We start from the raw sequence: 12,802 nt of genomic DNA, 5'->3' as shown, positions 1-12,802 counted from the left end.
GATCTTTGACAGTGTGTGTATAAGATTGTCCGATGGCCAACATATGCTTAAAGCCAGGAGGTGGTTTACCATGCATCTGAATACTTTAATCATTGGATTCTGGATGGAAAAGAGAACAATGGTCCTACTCTGTCAGTTGGTGCTGAACTGACAATACTGTGGATTTCTAGCAAGGCCGCTAACCAGCAGCTGCAGTTGCTTTTTCCCTTTACTGTGATCTAGCTCTATACAGACCTTGCTATGTCAGATCAACCACTTCATGAAAAGCTTCAGTGTCTGCAGCTGTTCGATCTTAAAAATAAATAAAAAAAAAAAAAACACCAGCGACCTGGAAATTCATCTTTCCCAAACATAACATTCCGCTTATACTAATTGTTTTACAGTTACGTTTGCGCTCAACGCCAAACCTTGAAACCACGATTCTCCTGTTTTCCACATCGCTTCCGTTCGAACAAAACCATGAACTGTAACTCAGCTTGGCGAGATCACCGTTACTGTTCAGTTGACATCAAATAGTATACAGGCCGTTCAGTGAACAAAAGCCAGATGAGCATTAACGCATTCAAACAGCAAGAGAAGAGACTACCTCTGCCACCAGACCACTCTACACTTCAGCAGACAACCACAGTGTAGCAGCCTTTGCTACCTCGTGAGACTATCAGGGAGGGAGAAACACTTCACTGGTAGCTTAAATTTACAAAAAAAATAAAAATAAATGTGATCATAAAAATAAAGCCTTGGACCTGTGACAATAAAACAATATGAACTGGTGTTAACATTACTCTCCCACCCCACCCAAAACATGAAAAGAAAAGAAAGGTAATTCACCTTAACACTCCTTTAGGCACATAAGTCTTTATGGATCCCACTTGTGTGGTGGTCAGGAATGCTTTTCATACAATAACCCAACAGAAACGAGAAAGAAAAGTGAGGGTGCCTTTATGCAAACTTGGTGAAAAGAACCCATAGTTCTGTTTAAAAGACTTGTGTCGGTGGCTTCGGATGAAACAATCACCACTTCCAACAGAGAAATCCACACAACTCTGAACTGCACGCCCGACCAGGATTACAGGACGGAAGATGGCAGGGCGAGCACATCTTCAGACTCATCCACCTAACCGTGACCGTTAAGCGCTTTTTGTTTCCAGATTTGCGGATGTTTTCACCCCAGTTTTTGTTGGTGGGGTTTTGGTTTCTTACTTTATATAAAAAAAAAAAAAAAAAAAAAAAAAAAGGTCTTTTTGTCAACACTAAATCACAATCTAGCCTGGAATATTGCTCAGCAGCTATTTACAGAATTGCAAAACAAACAATCTGACGAATCCACACACAATATCTCACATTGTCCTGTGTTTATTTTTAGTGGTCCTCTTCATAAAAGAAACGTACTACAAAGTGTAAACATGAAAAGAAACTATTCTGTATAAATGTTAATCTATACATTAACACCCCCCCCTCCCTCCCCCCCTCTCCCCCCACCATGCCATAGAACCTTATCTGCAAACTGTACGATAACCTAATGAGTGTTGTTTTTTTAATTTTGGGACCCATTATTCGGTTCCGAGTTTTAGTGCAGATCCGCTGTGCAGTAATAGGACCTTACTAACCGTTTCAAGTAAACCCCCTTTTAAATGTCCCGTTTTTCTTCCATTCTGTGATCCTTTTTGTTCAAAAGAGAGCTGTCCTCCATCGTTCTGTATTGTGGGCTTCTGTTTGCTCGGACACACACACACACACACACACACACACACACACACACACACACACACACACACACACACACACACACACACACACACACACACACACACACACACCTTAAGTGAGTACAATGTTAAACATGGAAAAAGAAATTAAAAAAGGAAATCATCTTTCTCTTACAAATCCTTCCGTGTTTGCAACATTGAGATGTCAGGCCCAACATTTAAGTTAAATTTCTTTTTTTTTTTTTAACACACAGCAGAATAAACATTGTTTGGAAGCAAGGTCTCCTGGTGGCAAGTCAAATGTTCAGAGGTCACATTTCTTTTTTTCTTTCGTTTGTTTGTTTGTGGTATTTTTCTTGCCGCTCTCGACAGCTTAGTCCTGCTTGGCCTGAAGCTGCTGCTTCCAGGCCTCGTTCAAGTAAACCAGTCGCTTGTAGTTGAGAATAAAGAGAATGAAGTTCAGCGCATATGTGGTGATGCAGATGATGCAGAAGTCCTTTAGGACAAAGTAGAGGATGTAGCCCAGGTAGAGCGAGCCCACCACCGACAAGATGGATGTCGTCATGAGAATAAGGGCGGCCATTGCACTGACAGTCATTCCTATGGCGAGAAACACAAACTAAAGCTTAGGCAAACAACTGCAACAAAAGAAAAACAAGACAACCTTAGAACTAGTGGTGAAAGAAGTATTAAGATCCTTTACTTAAGTACTAATACCACCCTGTAAAAAATACTCTGTTAAATAAGATAAGATAAGATATACTTTATTGTCCCCGAAGGGAAATTTGTTTTGGACTCTGTCCATTCTGCAGCGTCAAATGTCAAAGTCCTGTAAGTATTTAAGTATCATCAGGAAAATGTACTTAACAGTATTAAAAGCAAAAGTCCTCAATGCAAAAACAATGCCCACATTTTAGAAACTGGAAACGATCTAAACAGTTCTGTCAATCAACTGAGTGATTAATCGGCTCATCATTTCAGCTGGACTTGAAAGCAGGGTCCAAAATTAACCCTTTTGTCCACAAGCCAAATGGCTAGTGAATGTTCAAATTTTACCAGCCACTTATTAGATTACCATTGTTCTTTGGCTTGTGAGTGAAGCAAATTTAGCAGCCACTTGCATATTTTACCAGCATTTGGCTAGTAGGTGGTGCTAATTTTGGACCCTGCTTGTAGGCCTATATATTGTTGGGTAGTTTAATTTATGATAAAACATTGTGTTTTATAAAACTACACGGGCCCTATCTTGCACCCGGCGCAGCGCAAAGCCCGACGCAAGCGTCTTTGCTAGTTTAAGACCGACGGCAATTGTCAGTTTCCCGTCCAGCGCCCACGTCGTTTAAATAGCAAATGCACCTGCGCCCATGGGCGTGCTGGTCTTACAGGCAGGTGTGTTCAGGTGCATTCTTGACGTATTGCCTCTTGAGGCAGCGGAAAGCAAAATTACGAATCCCACTATGGCCACGGCCAGACCCACTTGGCGTGGCCATAGTGGTCGATTGGTTGGGGTTAGGAATTTGACCTCGAGTGGTTAAGGTTACGATAGCCGATTGGTCAGGGGATAGGACCTGAACAAATCAGGTTACGTTACCTTGCGTAAGCATGGACGCCTAGCCAATAGTAGCCAGCGGAAAGTAGTGATCGCGAACCACTGTCTTTATTTTCTGAGCCCACTAGATGGCGCTCCCTGTTCAACAAAGGGTTGAAAACACACTGAACTGCCATTCCTTTAACCTTTTTCTTTGAACAGAGAGCGCCATCTAGTGAGCTCAGAAAATAAAGACAGTGGTTCGCGAAGCTACATTTGACCGTCACTAGCGGAAAGTGGTCGCGCCATTGGCCAACAAAAACCTGGTCTAAAGTCAGTAACGCCGCATTTCATTGTTATTTTAACGCCTGCTTCACCTCGTGGAGTTTTGGTGGCATAGTGCTCGTACATGATCTGCTCGCGCGCTTTCACTGATCAGTTTCTTCTCCTGAAAATCTCCTTCCTGCTTAGCAAATCCGCCATCGTAATAGCATACGCATACGCGCCTGGCTTTTAAAAGGGAATGGGAGATGACGCTCCGATTGGTTCATTGCATGTTGCGCCCAAAACACACCTGGTAATTAATGAAGACGCCATGTACAACCCTTTTGAACCATGAGCCTGGCACACGGACCCTTTTTTCCGCCGTCAAACTAGCAAAAGTGGATTCGTACACGCCCTGAACGCACCCGCGCCAGGCGCTTCACGCCGTGCGCTTAGATCGCTAAAATAGGGCCCCATGCGTTTTGTGTGCAAAAATCTTAACTTGTAAAGTAACTAAAGCCGTCAGATTAATGTAGCGGAGTTAAAAATACAATATTTCTCTCTAAAGTTGCATGAAAAGAAAAGATTAAAATAAAGTACCTCAACAGTACTTGAGTAAATGCACTTTCTATACACATTCCACCACTGCTTAGAACACAAGTAACTTTATGAGTTTCCTCCGATGGTTCAGCCTCAGACAGTTCTCTATTTATGTAACCAGCCTCCTTGTGATGACACGTAAACAACAGTCTCTTAAACACTGAAGAGACTGCTCATATGATCCTGTTGTCACATGTGTTGCAGTCATAGTTCTAGCAGTTTCTTCAGTGTTTGGGCTTGCGATATTTTATCAGGGTTTGCAACAATTTGGCTGTTCCACACCTAGGATGAAATCTTATGTTCCTAGTTTCTCTTACTGGCAAAATACCCAGCTTAACAGTTTCTGGTATGTCTGCACACAGACTGACAGCTCTAAAGGGCAAGATCAACTGTTCTCTGGGGGGCTGTAATGACTCATTGTGAAACCACAGAGAGGCGTAATGGGTGTGCTTGATTTAATATGATGAGTGTTTAACTAGAATCTGTTTTTCTTTGTCAATTTCAATTATTATTAATGATAGAAAATCCTGACATAAATACAATGCAGTGTTTGATAGTAACTAAGTATATTTACTCAAGTACTGCACTTTAAGTACCTTAAAAGGTGCTGTAGGTAGGATTGTGAAGATCCAGGACTTAGCCAAACAATTTGAACATCGACAACTTCTCAGTCCCTCCCCCCTTTCCGCTAAAGCCCCAAACGGTCTCCTAAGCCCCTCCCCCCACAAGGGAGAATGAATGCGTGTGCATGAGCAGTGATTGACACGCAGTTAGACAACCCCCCCCCCGGACCTGATTGGTGAATCTGAACAGGGAGCCGTGGATTTTTGCAAATCGCACTACAGGCTGGAGGTGGTGCCAGATTTGTTTTTAATGACCTGCTTCATGTAGTTCTACTGGAACATAGGGTCAGTTTCAGCAAATATGACAGAAAGTTAGTTTTATAAGGCTTACCTACTGCACCTTTAATTGGGTAATTCTATTTTATAGTGTTAGATAAAAAGAAAAAAAAAAAAAAAATATAAAAAAAAAAAAAAAAAAAAAAAAAAAAAAAAAAAAAAAAGAAAAAAAAAAAGTTTAATAATTTTTTTTATTTTATATTTTAATTTTTTTTTTTTTTTTTTTTTTTTTTATATTTTTAAAATTTTTTTATTTTTTTTTTTTTTTAATTTTTTTTTTTTTTTTTTTTTAAAAAAAAAAAAAAAAAAAAAAAATTTTTTAGAAAAAAAAAAAAAAAAAAAAAAAAAAAAAAAAAAAAAAAAAAAAAAAAAAAAAAAAAATTTTTTTTTTTTTTTTTTTTTTAAAACTTTTTTTTTTTGAAAAATATTGTTCTTTTTAGTTCACTACATTTATTTTAAACTTTTACCACTAGTTCCTTTGCAGAACCAGATTATTAAAACAAAATAGAACCCATGAGTAAATTGTGGTTTATTATTTTGGATCAAACTAGCCAGCAGTATAAAAAGTCATTAAAATTAGTCTCACCTTTACCAGCTGCAACATTAAAGTGATACATACATTAATGCATCAATGATTATACTCCAATATACATTATTCTGAAATGAGCCATTCTGCATTATGATGAGTACTTTTTCTTTTGTACATTTAGTCAAGTAACAGGTTGAATGCTTGTAGCAGTATTTCTACACTGTAGACTATACATACCATGAGGTGATATAGATTTTTCCATGATGCGTATGCCGTCTAACTAGTAATATCAATGGGTATATTAGACCAGTGTGGGCGATGGCGCAAATCAATGAGCTTAATGGACGTATTGTATTTCTATGATTTTGCCATGAATGTGATGAGGTACTTTTCGAATAACCCAGCAAATGAAATATCCGACAAATCAAATATTATTGGTCGTTATTCTGGTTATTTTATCCATTTACAGTTTCTCAATTGATTTGCCAGAAAATGTACTTTAACATGATATTTTTACATATTGCGATACAAAATGATATATTGTGAGAGGATTCTATACATATTGCCCACCCCTATTCTCTTCATAACACTCACAATGAAGGAAAATATAATGGGAAAAGTCGCAACTAAAGCATTCATTTTAGGTTTAATTTTAACAGTTGAGTGTAGTCCTTTTTGACAGTAGGCTCATGCAGTACACTGTACACTGGCATTAATCAGAGGTTAGACCTTGAATATGCAGATTATGGAATCATCCCTTCTAACAAGGCCAAGGCGGTAAGAACAATGAAACCTCTGAAACTTAGTGGCATTGCCTTTAATATGGAAATCTTGAACCGCAGTAGCAGTTTGGCTGCCATTTTGTTAGTGAAATAAGTGGAAACTGCTGTGGCTAAAAGGACCTCTTGTTCTGTGCCAGCGCCAGGTGGCCAGGCAAGCCTATTGGCCACTCATGTCAGGCCAGCATGTCAAACCAGCACGACTGGGTCAGCAACGCCATCAATGTACTGAGGGGGAGAATGTGACTGAATGTCACCAAAAACTTAAAAATTAAAACAAGACACATAAGGAAAACTCAACTGTTAGTGGTAGGACTGGGCGATATGGAGAAAATCAAATCTCACAATATTTTTGACCAAATACCTCGATATCGATACCACAACGATAATTGTAGTGTTGACTATTGGTGCTTTCACAAAATATTTACACAATGAGAGTTTTGATAAATAATCATCAGTAATGTGGATAGAATGACTGACTAAGTGGGTAAAGGCAAATAATAGAACAGTTACAACAGTCTGGTAAGTTCAGGAAATGACATCACTTTACTGTAATGCAGCCTTTAAAACCAGGAAAAGACAACACTTGTGTCATATTAGGATATTACAATATCCAAAATCTAAGACGATATCTAGTCTCATATCACGATATCGATATAATATCGATATATTGCCCAGCTCTAGTCAGTGGCATATTACATTGGGATAAAAGAATGAAGCCACTATCTGTAGAACAGCCATCAGTCTACTGATCACCGCGCTTATTCTAACGGTTACACTAAAACCTCTTTCACGGGCGCCTGGGTAGCTCACCTGGTAGAGCGCGCACCCATATACAGAGACCCAGTCCTTGACGCGGGTTCGATTCCAACCTGCGGCCCTTCGCTTCATGTCATTCCCTCTCTCTCTCCCCCCCCCTTTCACGTCTAAGCTGCCGTGTCACAAATGAAGGCCTAACATGCCTAAAAAAAAGAAATCTTAAAAAGGCTGCTAACAACCTGGGGTGGGCGGGACAAATTCTGAAAGAGGTATTAGTAGAAATTAATAGTTTGCATTATTTTGCACATGAAGAATCTTGCATATTTATTTCTTGCAACAAATTAGAAAGTAACTTAGGTAGTGATCAGAAAGACACATTTTTGGGAGTGTTTGATGTTTAAATCAAACACACATGCGAAATCAATATGTGTGAAGTGATTATTTGGCAGATAAACCTAGTAACTCATAAATCAATACTAGAGTATACGTCCTTGTTTACTGCTGCACCTGCAATGGATGAAATGCAACGGAGGAGAAACAGAGCCTGATGAGTGTTTTGATGGTCCAATCCGGGGTCATTGGCGTGAAAGAGGTATTAGTAGAAATGAATTGGAATAAAGCCCAAAAAACATAAAATACTGATTCCAGTTCAGTCAGGTGAGCTTCAAAAAGTACAAGAGCCTCCCGTTTAACTATACAATTATACTCCTACATGGCCACTAAATATGACGTCAGTGTCAGGTGAGTCAGGTTTTGGCAAATACAGCAATGACAGAGGAAGGCAAAGTCTTGAGTCGGTATCAGTTATTGGTTTAATGGCTAGGGAGATTTGACACCTGAATTTGCAATACCAACAGATTACTCGGAATACAAGAACATCTTACCTAGTAGGAGCTGAGAGGCATAAAAGACAATCCCGTAGACACTGTTGGGTTGGTTCAGTGCACTGTCATTTCCAAAGATTGAGCCTAAGAGTCCAAATCCTCGACCCCACCTAGACCACACAAAAACATCAGCAAACAAGGCAGTTACAACTTTACTTCAGGAGTACAGAAACTAACCAACCAACACGCTGGATCACAGCTGAGGACTAGCCAAACCAAAAGAGTCAAACTAAAAGGAGTCCAGATGGGATGAAAAGAAAAACCGTATACAGCAATTAAACCCAGGGTCTTTGAAAATGTTGATTTTCCTGGAACCTAAAGTATCGGCAAAAGTACAGGCAAATTATAATTTACAGAAAACTATTTAAGCGTTTGGTGAACAACAGCTGCAACGAAGGATTATTTACATTAGCGATTAATCTGCAGATTTTGTTTGGTCTACAGAAAGTCACAAAACAGTAAAAAAATTAAAAATAAACGTCTGAGATGACGCTTTCTAATGTCGTTTTGTCCGACCAACAGTCCAAAACAACGAGTGATGTGACGGTCACAAACAAGTCCATTCAACACGTTTAAAATCGCAAAAAAAAGAAAAGCATGACGACAAACAAACATTTTTAAACAAAGCAGAAATAGCACACACATTCAATTGAAATATATGTTTCTGTATAGTGCTGTGTGATTATTAGTCCATAATATTTAATTAGTAGTGAGCGTGTTATTTTGTCATACAACGAGGTAGGTCTGGGCTATATGGAGAAAATCAAACATCACAATATTTTTGACCAAATACGTCTATCGATACTGCAACGATATTGTAGTGTTGACTATCGGTGCTTTCACTAAATATTTACACAATGAGATTTTTGATAAATAATCATCAGTAATGTAGATATGACTAAGTGTGTAAAGGCAAATAATAGAACAGTTACAACAGTCTGGTAAGTTAAGAAAAGTACAAAACTTTACTGTAACGCAGCCTTTAAAACCAGGAAAAGACAACATATATGCCATATTACGATATAACGATATCCAAAATCTAAGATGATATCTAGTCTCATATCACGATAGATATATTGCCCAGCTCTACAACGAGGACAGCTATTCTTGAAATATCAAACTTTTTAACCATTAATAGGACTGAATATTTCAATGTATTGCAGATGTAGAATCAACAAACTTTCAACAAATAAGAGTGTAACTTAGGCAGTGATCAGAAAGTCACATTTAGGAGTGTTTGATTATGTAAGGTTCTATACCTAACACACATGCAAAATGAAATTACAGTATATTGGTGGGATGTCTAAGTTTGAGTCTGATCCAAATCTCACCCTATTATTATCCTAGTGATTATTTTGCAGATAAACCTAGTAACCGCCCCCTAAAAAATAAAAATAAAAAATAGAACAATAAGCCGAACAGAGCCATAAGATCAGAGGCCTGTACTACGAAGCAAGATTTAGCGTTAACGAGGTAACTTCAGGTTCAACCCAGGGTTTTCGGTATCGATAAGTGATATTGTTAAGAGTTGTGATTTACAGTGTCGGCTATTTTGTTGCCAGCTTTCCTTCCCGTTTTAGGAAGCAGCGACTGTATTGCGTTTTACCTGCAAAACCGTGTCTGTGTTCTTCATATTTATGTAGAATTGTAGTTTGCCCTTCTATGTAAAATATGCGGCTCTGGTAGATGTTTACGATTGGTCAAACACCGCCTCTTTTATGTGAACGCGCGCATCGCTGGATTGGCAAACCCTGGGTTGATTGAACTAGTTGTTAACCGGCGTCGTGATACAGCTTATTGACCGCGGTTGTTAGGGTTAGGTGAAGCCGGGTAACTGAAATAAATCCAGGACATGTTGATCTTTAGTCGTAGTACAGGCCTCTGGTTTCCTTCAAAGAGCCATAAATCCCATCCTTAAAAACAATAGTTGAGATTAATTTTGTATTGATCAAGTTATCAATTAATTGACTAAACACTTCTGGACTTTTTAAGATGAGAAAACAAGTGTTGCAAAACAAAAAGCATTTATTTAATTCAATTAAATTGTATTTATAGGTGTCAAATCACAACAGAAGCTCTCTGAGGACACTTTACAGATAGAGTAGGTCTAGACCACACTCTATAATTTACAGAGACCTAACAATCCCATTATAACGTGTTATAACGTGCATTATAACGTGTGTTTCAAAGTGACGCACGTTTGTCTCTGAAGTAAAGCCTGGACTACAGTAGAGCTGTTTGGAGCAGTTTGTGAACAGTGTTTTCTGTTGGAGATGGTAAGTCCCTTTGGGGTGGACTTTGTGCTTTTTCACTTTGTAAACCTATAACGTGCACAAAAAAGATATATAACACAATAAAGGAAAGGGGAAAAGCCAAAAAGCATAATATGAGCACTTTATGTTTGTCACATTATTTATGTGCTGATGGATTTGTTTCACAGAAAACCACAACATCCAGCACAATAAAAGATAGGATAGGTGTGCAGTCATTATGCTTAGTTAAAAACAGTAAGTTTTAGCCAGTGGGAATGTTCAACATGTTCAGTTAACCTATTACTCTTTTTCACGTAGTCTGAAACTGTCTGTCTACAAACAGGATGAGTCAAACGTGCAAAGTGGTGAATGTGATCCTGTTTACTTGGGTACTCCTCAAAGACACAATTCTGTGTCTAATACTCTCAGACAGTGAATTCACTCACTCATCTTACAAATATGTAATTGGTCCTAGACAGGCTGCATTCCAGTCATGTTGTGAGCAATTTGCTCAAGGCCTGCAAAGATCTCAATCAATGGGATTCAATAGGTGGGGTCCACTTGAGTCATTTGAAGTAGCCCACAGTCAAGCTGGTATGGCAACGTGACAGAATTGGTTTTGCATAACAACTGTGATCTAAAGACTGTAAAGGGGTGTTCTTCTAATTGACTGACTTTTTGCAAACTGTTCTTTGTGAATTAAACCAACTTGGATTTATTTCCGATGGACAGCAAAATAAAACTCTAGCAGCAGCTTTATCGGTTAGCTATCTGTGTAACAGTGATACAAGGTGTGACTGAAACTTTATGGTAACGTTGTTCCAGTCCCCTCCACTGACCTCTGGAACAGTTCTGAGCACTGTACTGTCCCTTTAGATGGCTAGGGTGTAGGATTTAACCCCTTGGACTGACTGATAGCTGCCCGGTGACATTAGCATGGCAGCTAATGACAGCAGCGTGACAGTAGGTAGTAGGTTAAAAAGTTACCCGAACGTATCAACATTAAGTCAGTTAACCACTAAAAGTCCTAGTTTTGATAGGCGGAATGAATGGACTCATCCAGCAACAACACACATGCAACAATAACGTTAGTCTGAATAAGCGACCGTGAACTTTTGTGCTAAAGTTGGTGTTACAGATGTGTTAGCCTTTCATACATAGAGAGCATCAGCGCGACCAGTAAACATTAGCGTCAGCTATCACCAATTTATCGATTGATTGAATTTAACAATGCTGACGGCTCACTGTTGATAGCTAACTGGCTAAGAAGTATAACGTTAACAAATGGATGGGTTGCGTTAGCTAACAGTTAGCAAAGTTAGCTTCATCGAGCTAGACAGCTAATGATGTGCCTATTAAATGATAAGCTAAAAGTTAACTTATTCCACAAAGGTTAAGTAACTAGCAGCCAGCTTGCAGAAAGCCGGCAGTTATATTGTGCAGTTAGCCTTAGCGGTAGCGGGCAGCCGGCACATGCTAGCTGAGAGCATTTGACAGTTGGAACCTTGCAGCCCTTCCCAGATTAGCTACCACAATAGCAGGCAGCTTCATTGAGCGCTCTTTGCTGAATTCAAATTACCTTGAGCTGAACACTTTTGAACAGCTGATGGAGCTGCTGACGTCGCACATAGCCTTATAACTCGCATCCCGAGCCTTTTCCCTCTCGACGTGAAAGGCATATAGAGACAACAGTATGCCTAACAAACAAACAAGAAGCCTAGCTATTCTTTCCCACCGAGGGGTGGACACTCTCAGGACGGGCGCCGCCATCACTCTCTGGCCTAGCTGGAGACACGCATACATACGCAGCGAGTTCGCCTGAGACAGGACTGCGACGTGGAAAAGCGTCAGGACGTGCCACACCGTCAGGGGCGGGCCACCGAGCTAAGGAACAACAGTAGGCTACAGATGAACGCTGAACACGGCTTTCTATGCGGACACATTTTAATCATGCAAGCAATTCGTCGGGCCATACATTGGTTAAATTATTTATATCATATAAGAGTTATAACAGTTGAGTGTATGTTCTTTATGTTCTCTGCATTGCTGTCTATATGCCTACACATACCCTGGTATGTATACAGTTACCATAACTTTGTTAGACATTTATTTCCATACCCAAAACACATTTCAATCACTATAGGATCCTTAAACGTAGGCTACTTGCACTTTAGCAACATTGTTAATACAGTGTTCAATGTTGATGTCCAACGTTGACTTGATATTTATTATTGTTTAGTCTGCCACACATAACACACTTTATATTCTAAATTAACACACTTAACACCCCACACACACACACACACACACACACAAACATTCAATCTAACATTTGAACATGGGGACAAAAATGCTTACATAGTGAAATAACATCGATCGAACTAACAATAAATAGCTAAATATAACCAGCACAATATATATGTATGAAAGCATAGTTCATACATATTTAGCCTACAGTGAAAAAGTAGCACAGCCATGATCACGTGACTCCATGTATATAAACACAGCTGGTGACTTCATCTGTTTACTCGCTCTCAGACTCGTCTGGTAAAAACGGCTGCATTCCGTGTCCAAATGGCGACCATAACAGACATGGAAAGAT

The 12,802-nt window shown here is 39.3% G+C and overlaps 1 protein-coding gene across 1 annotated transcript; it reads right to left on the bottom strand.

The window, feature by feature from the left end:
* Positions 1 to 1,199: 1,199 nt before the first annotated feature.
* On the bottom strand, positions 1,200 to 12,098 carry vkorc1l1 (vitamin K epoxide reductase complex, subunit 1-like 1). The gene is made up of 3 exons (XM_039776773.1): positions 11,780 to 12,098; positions 7,949 to 8,058; positions 1,200 to 2,306 (listed from the first exon to the last, which is right to left on the bottom strand). The coding sequence occupies exons 1-3, from the start codon at positions 12,001 to 12,003 to the stop codon at positions 2,080 to 2,082; spliced, it is 561 nt and encodes a 186-aa protein (XP_039632707.1). The 5' UTR covers positions 12,004 to 12,098; the 3' UTR covers positions 1,200 to 2,079.
* Positions 12,099 to 12,802: the final 704 nt, after the last annotated feature.

This window comes from Perca fluviatilis, chromosome 16, assembly GCF_010015445.1.
Source record: "Perca fluviatilis chromosome 16, GENO_Pfluv_1.0, whole genome shotgun sequence".
Taxonomy (NCBI): Eukaryota; Metazoa; Chordata; class Actinopteri; order Perciformes; family Percidae; genus Perca; species Perca fluviatilis.
The sequence above is the reverse complement of the archived record's forward strand: the minus strand, read 5'-3'. Positions and strand labels throughout refer to the sequence as shown.

Coding starts and splice junctions, on each gene's coding strand:
- vkorc1l1 (XM_039776773.1), bottom strand. CDS start 12,003: ATGTATGCGTGTCTCCAGCTAGGCCAGAGAGTGATGGCGGCGCCCGTC. Junction 8,059..11,779: donor TCAAAAGTGTTCAGCTCAAG/GTAATTTGAATT, acceptor TGTGTGGTCTAG/GTGGGGTCGAGGATTTGGAC. Junction 2,307..7,948: donor TGCCTCTCAGCTCCTACTAG/GTAAGATGTTCT, acceptor TTCTCGCCATAG/GAATGACTGTCAGTGCAATG.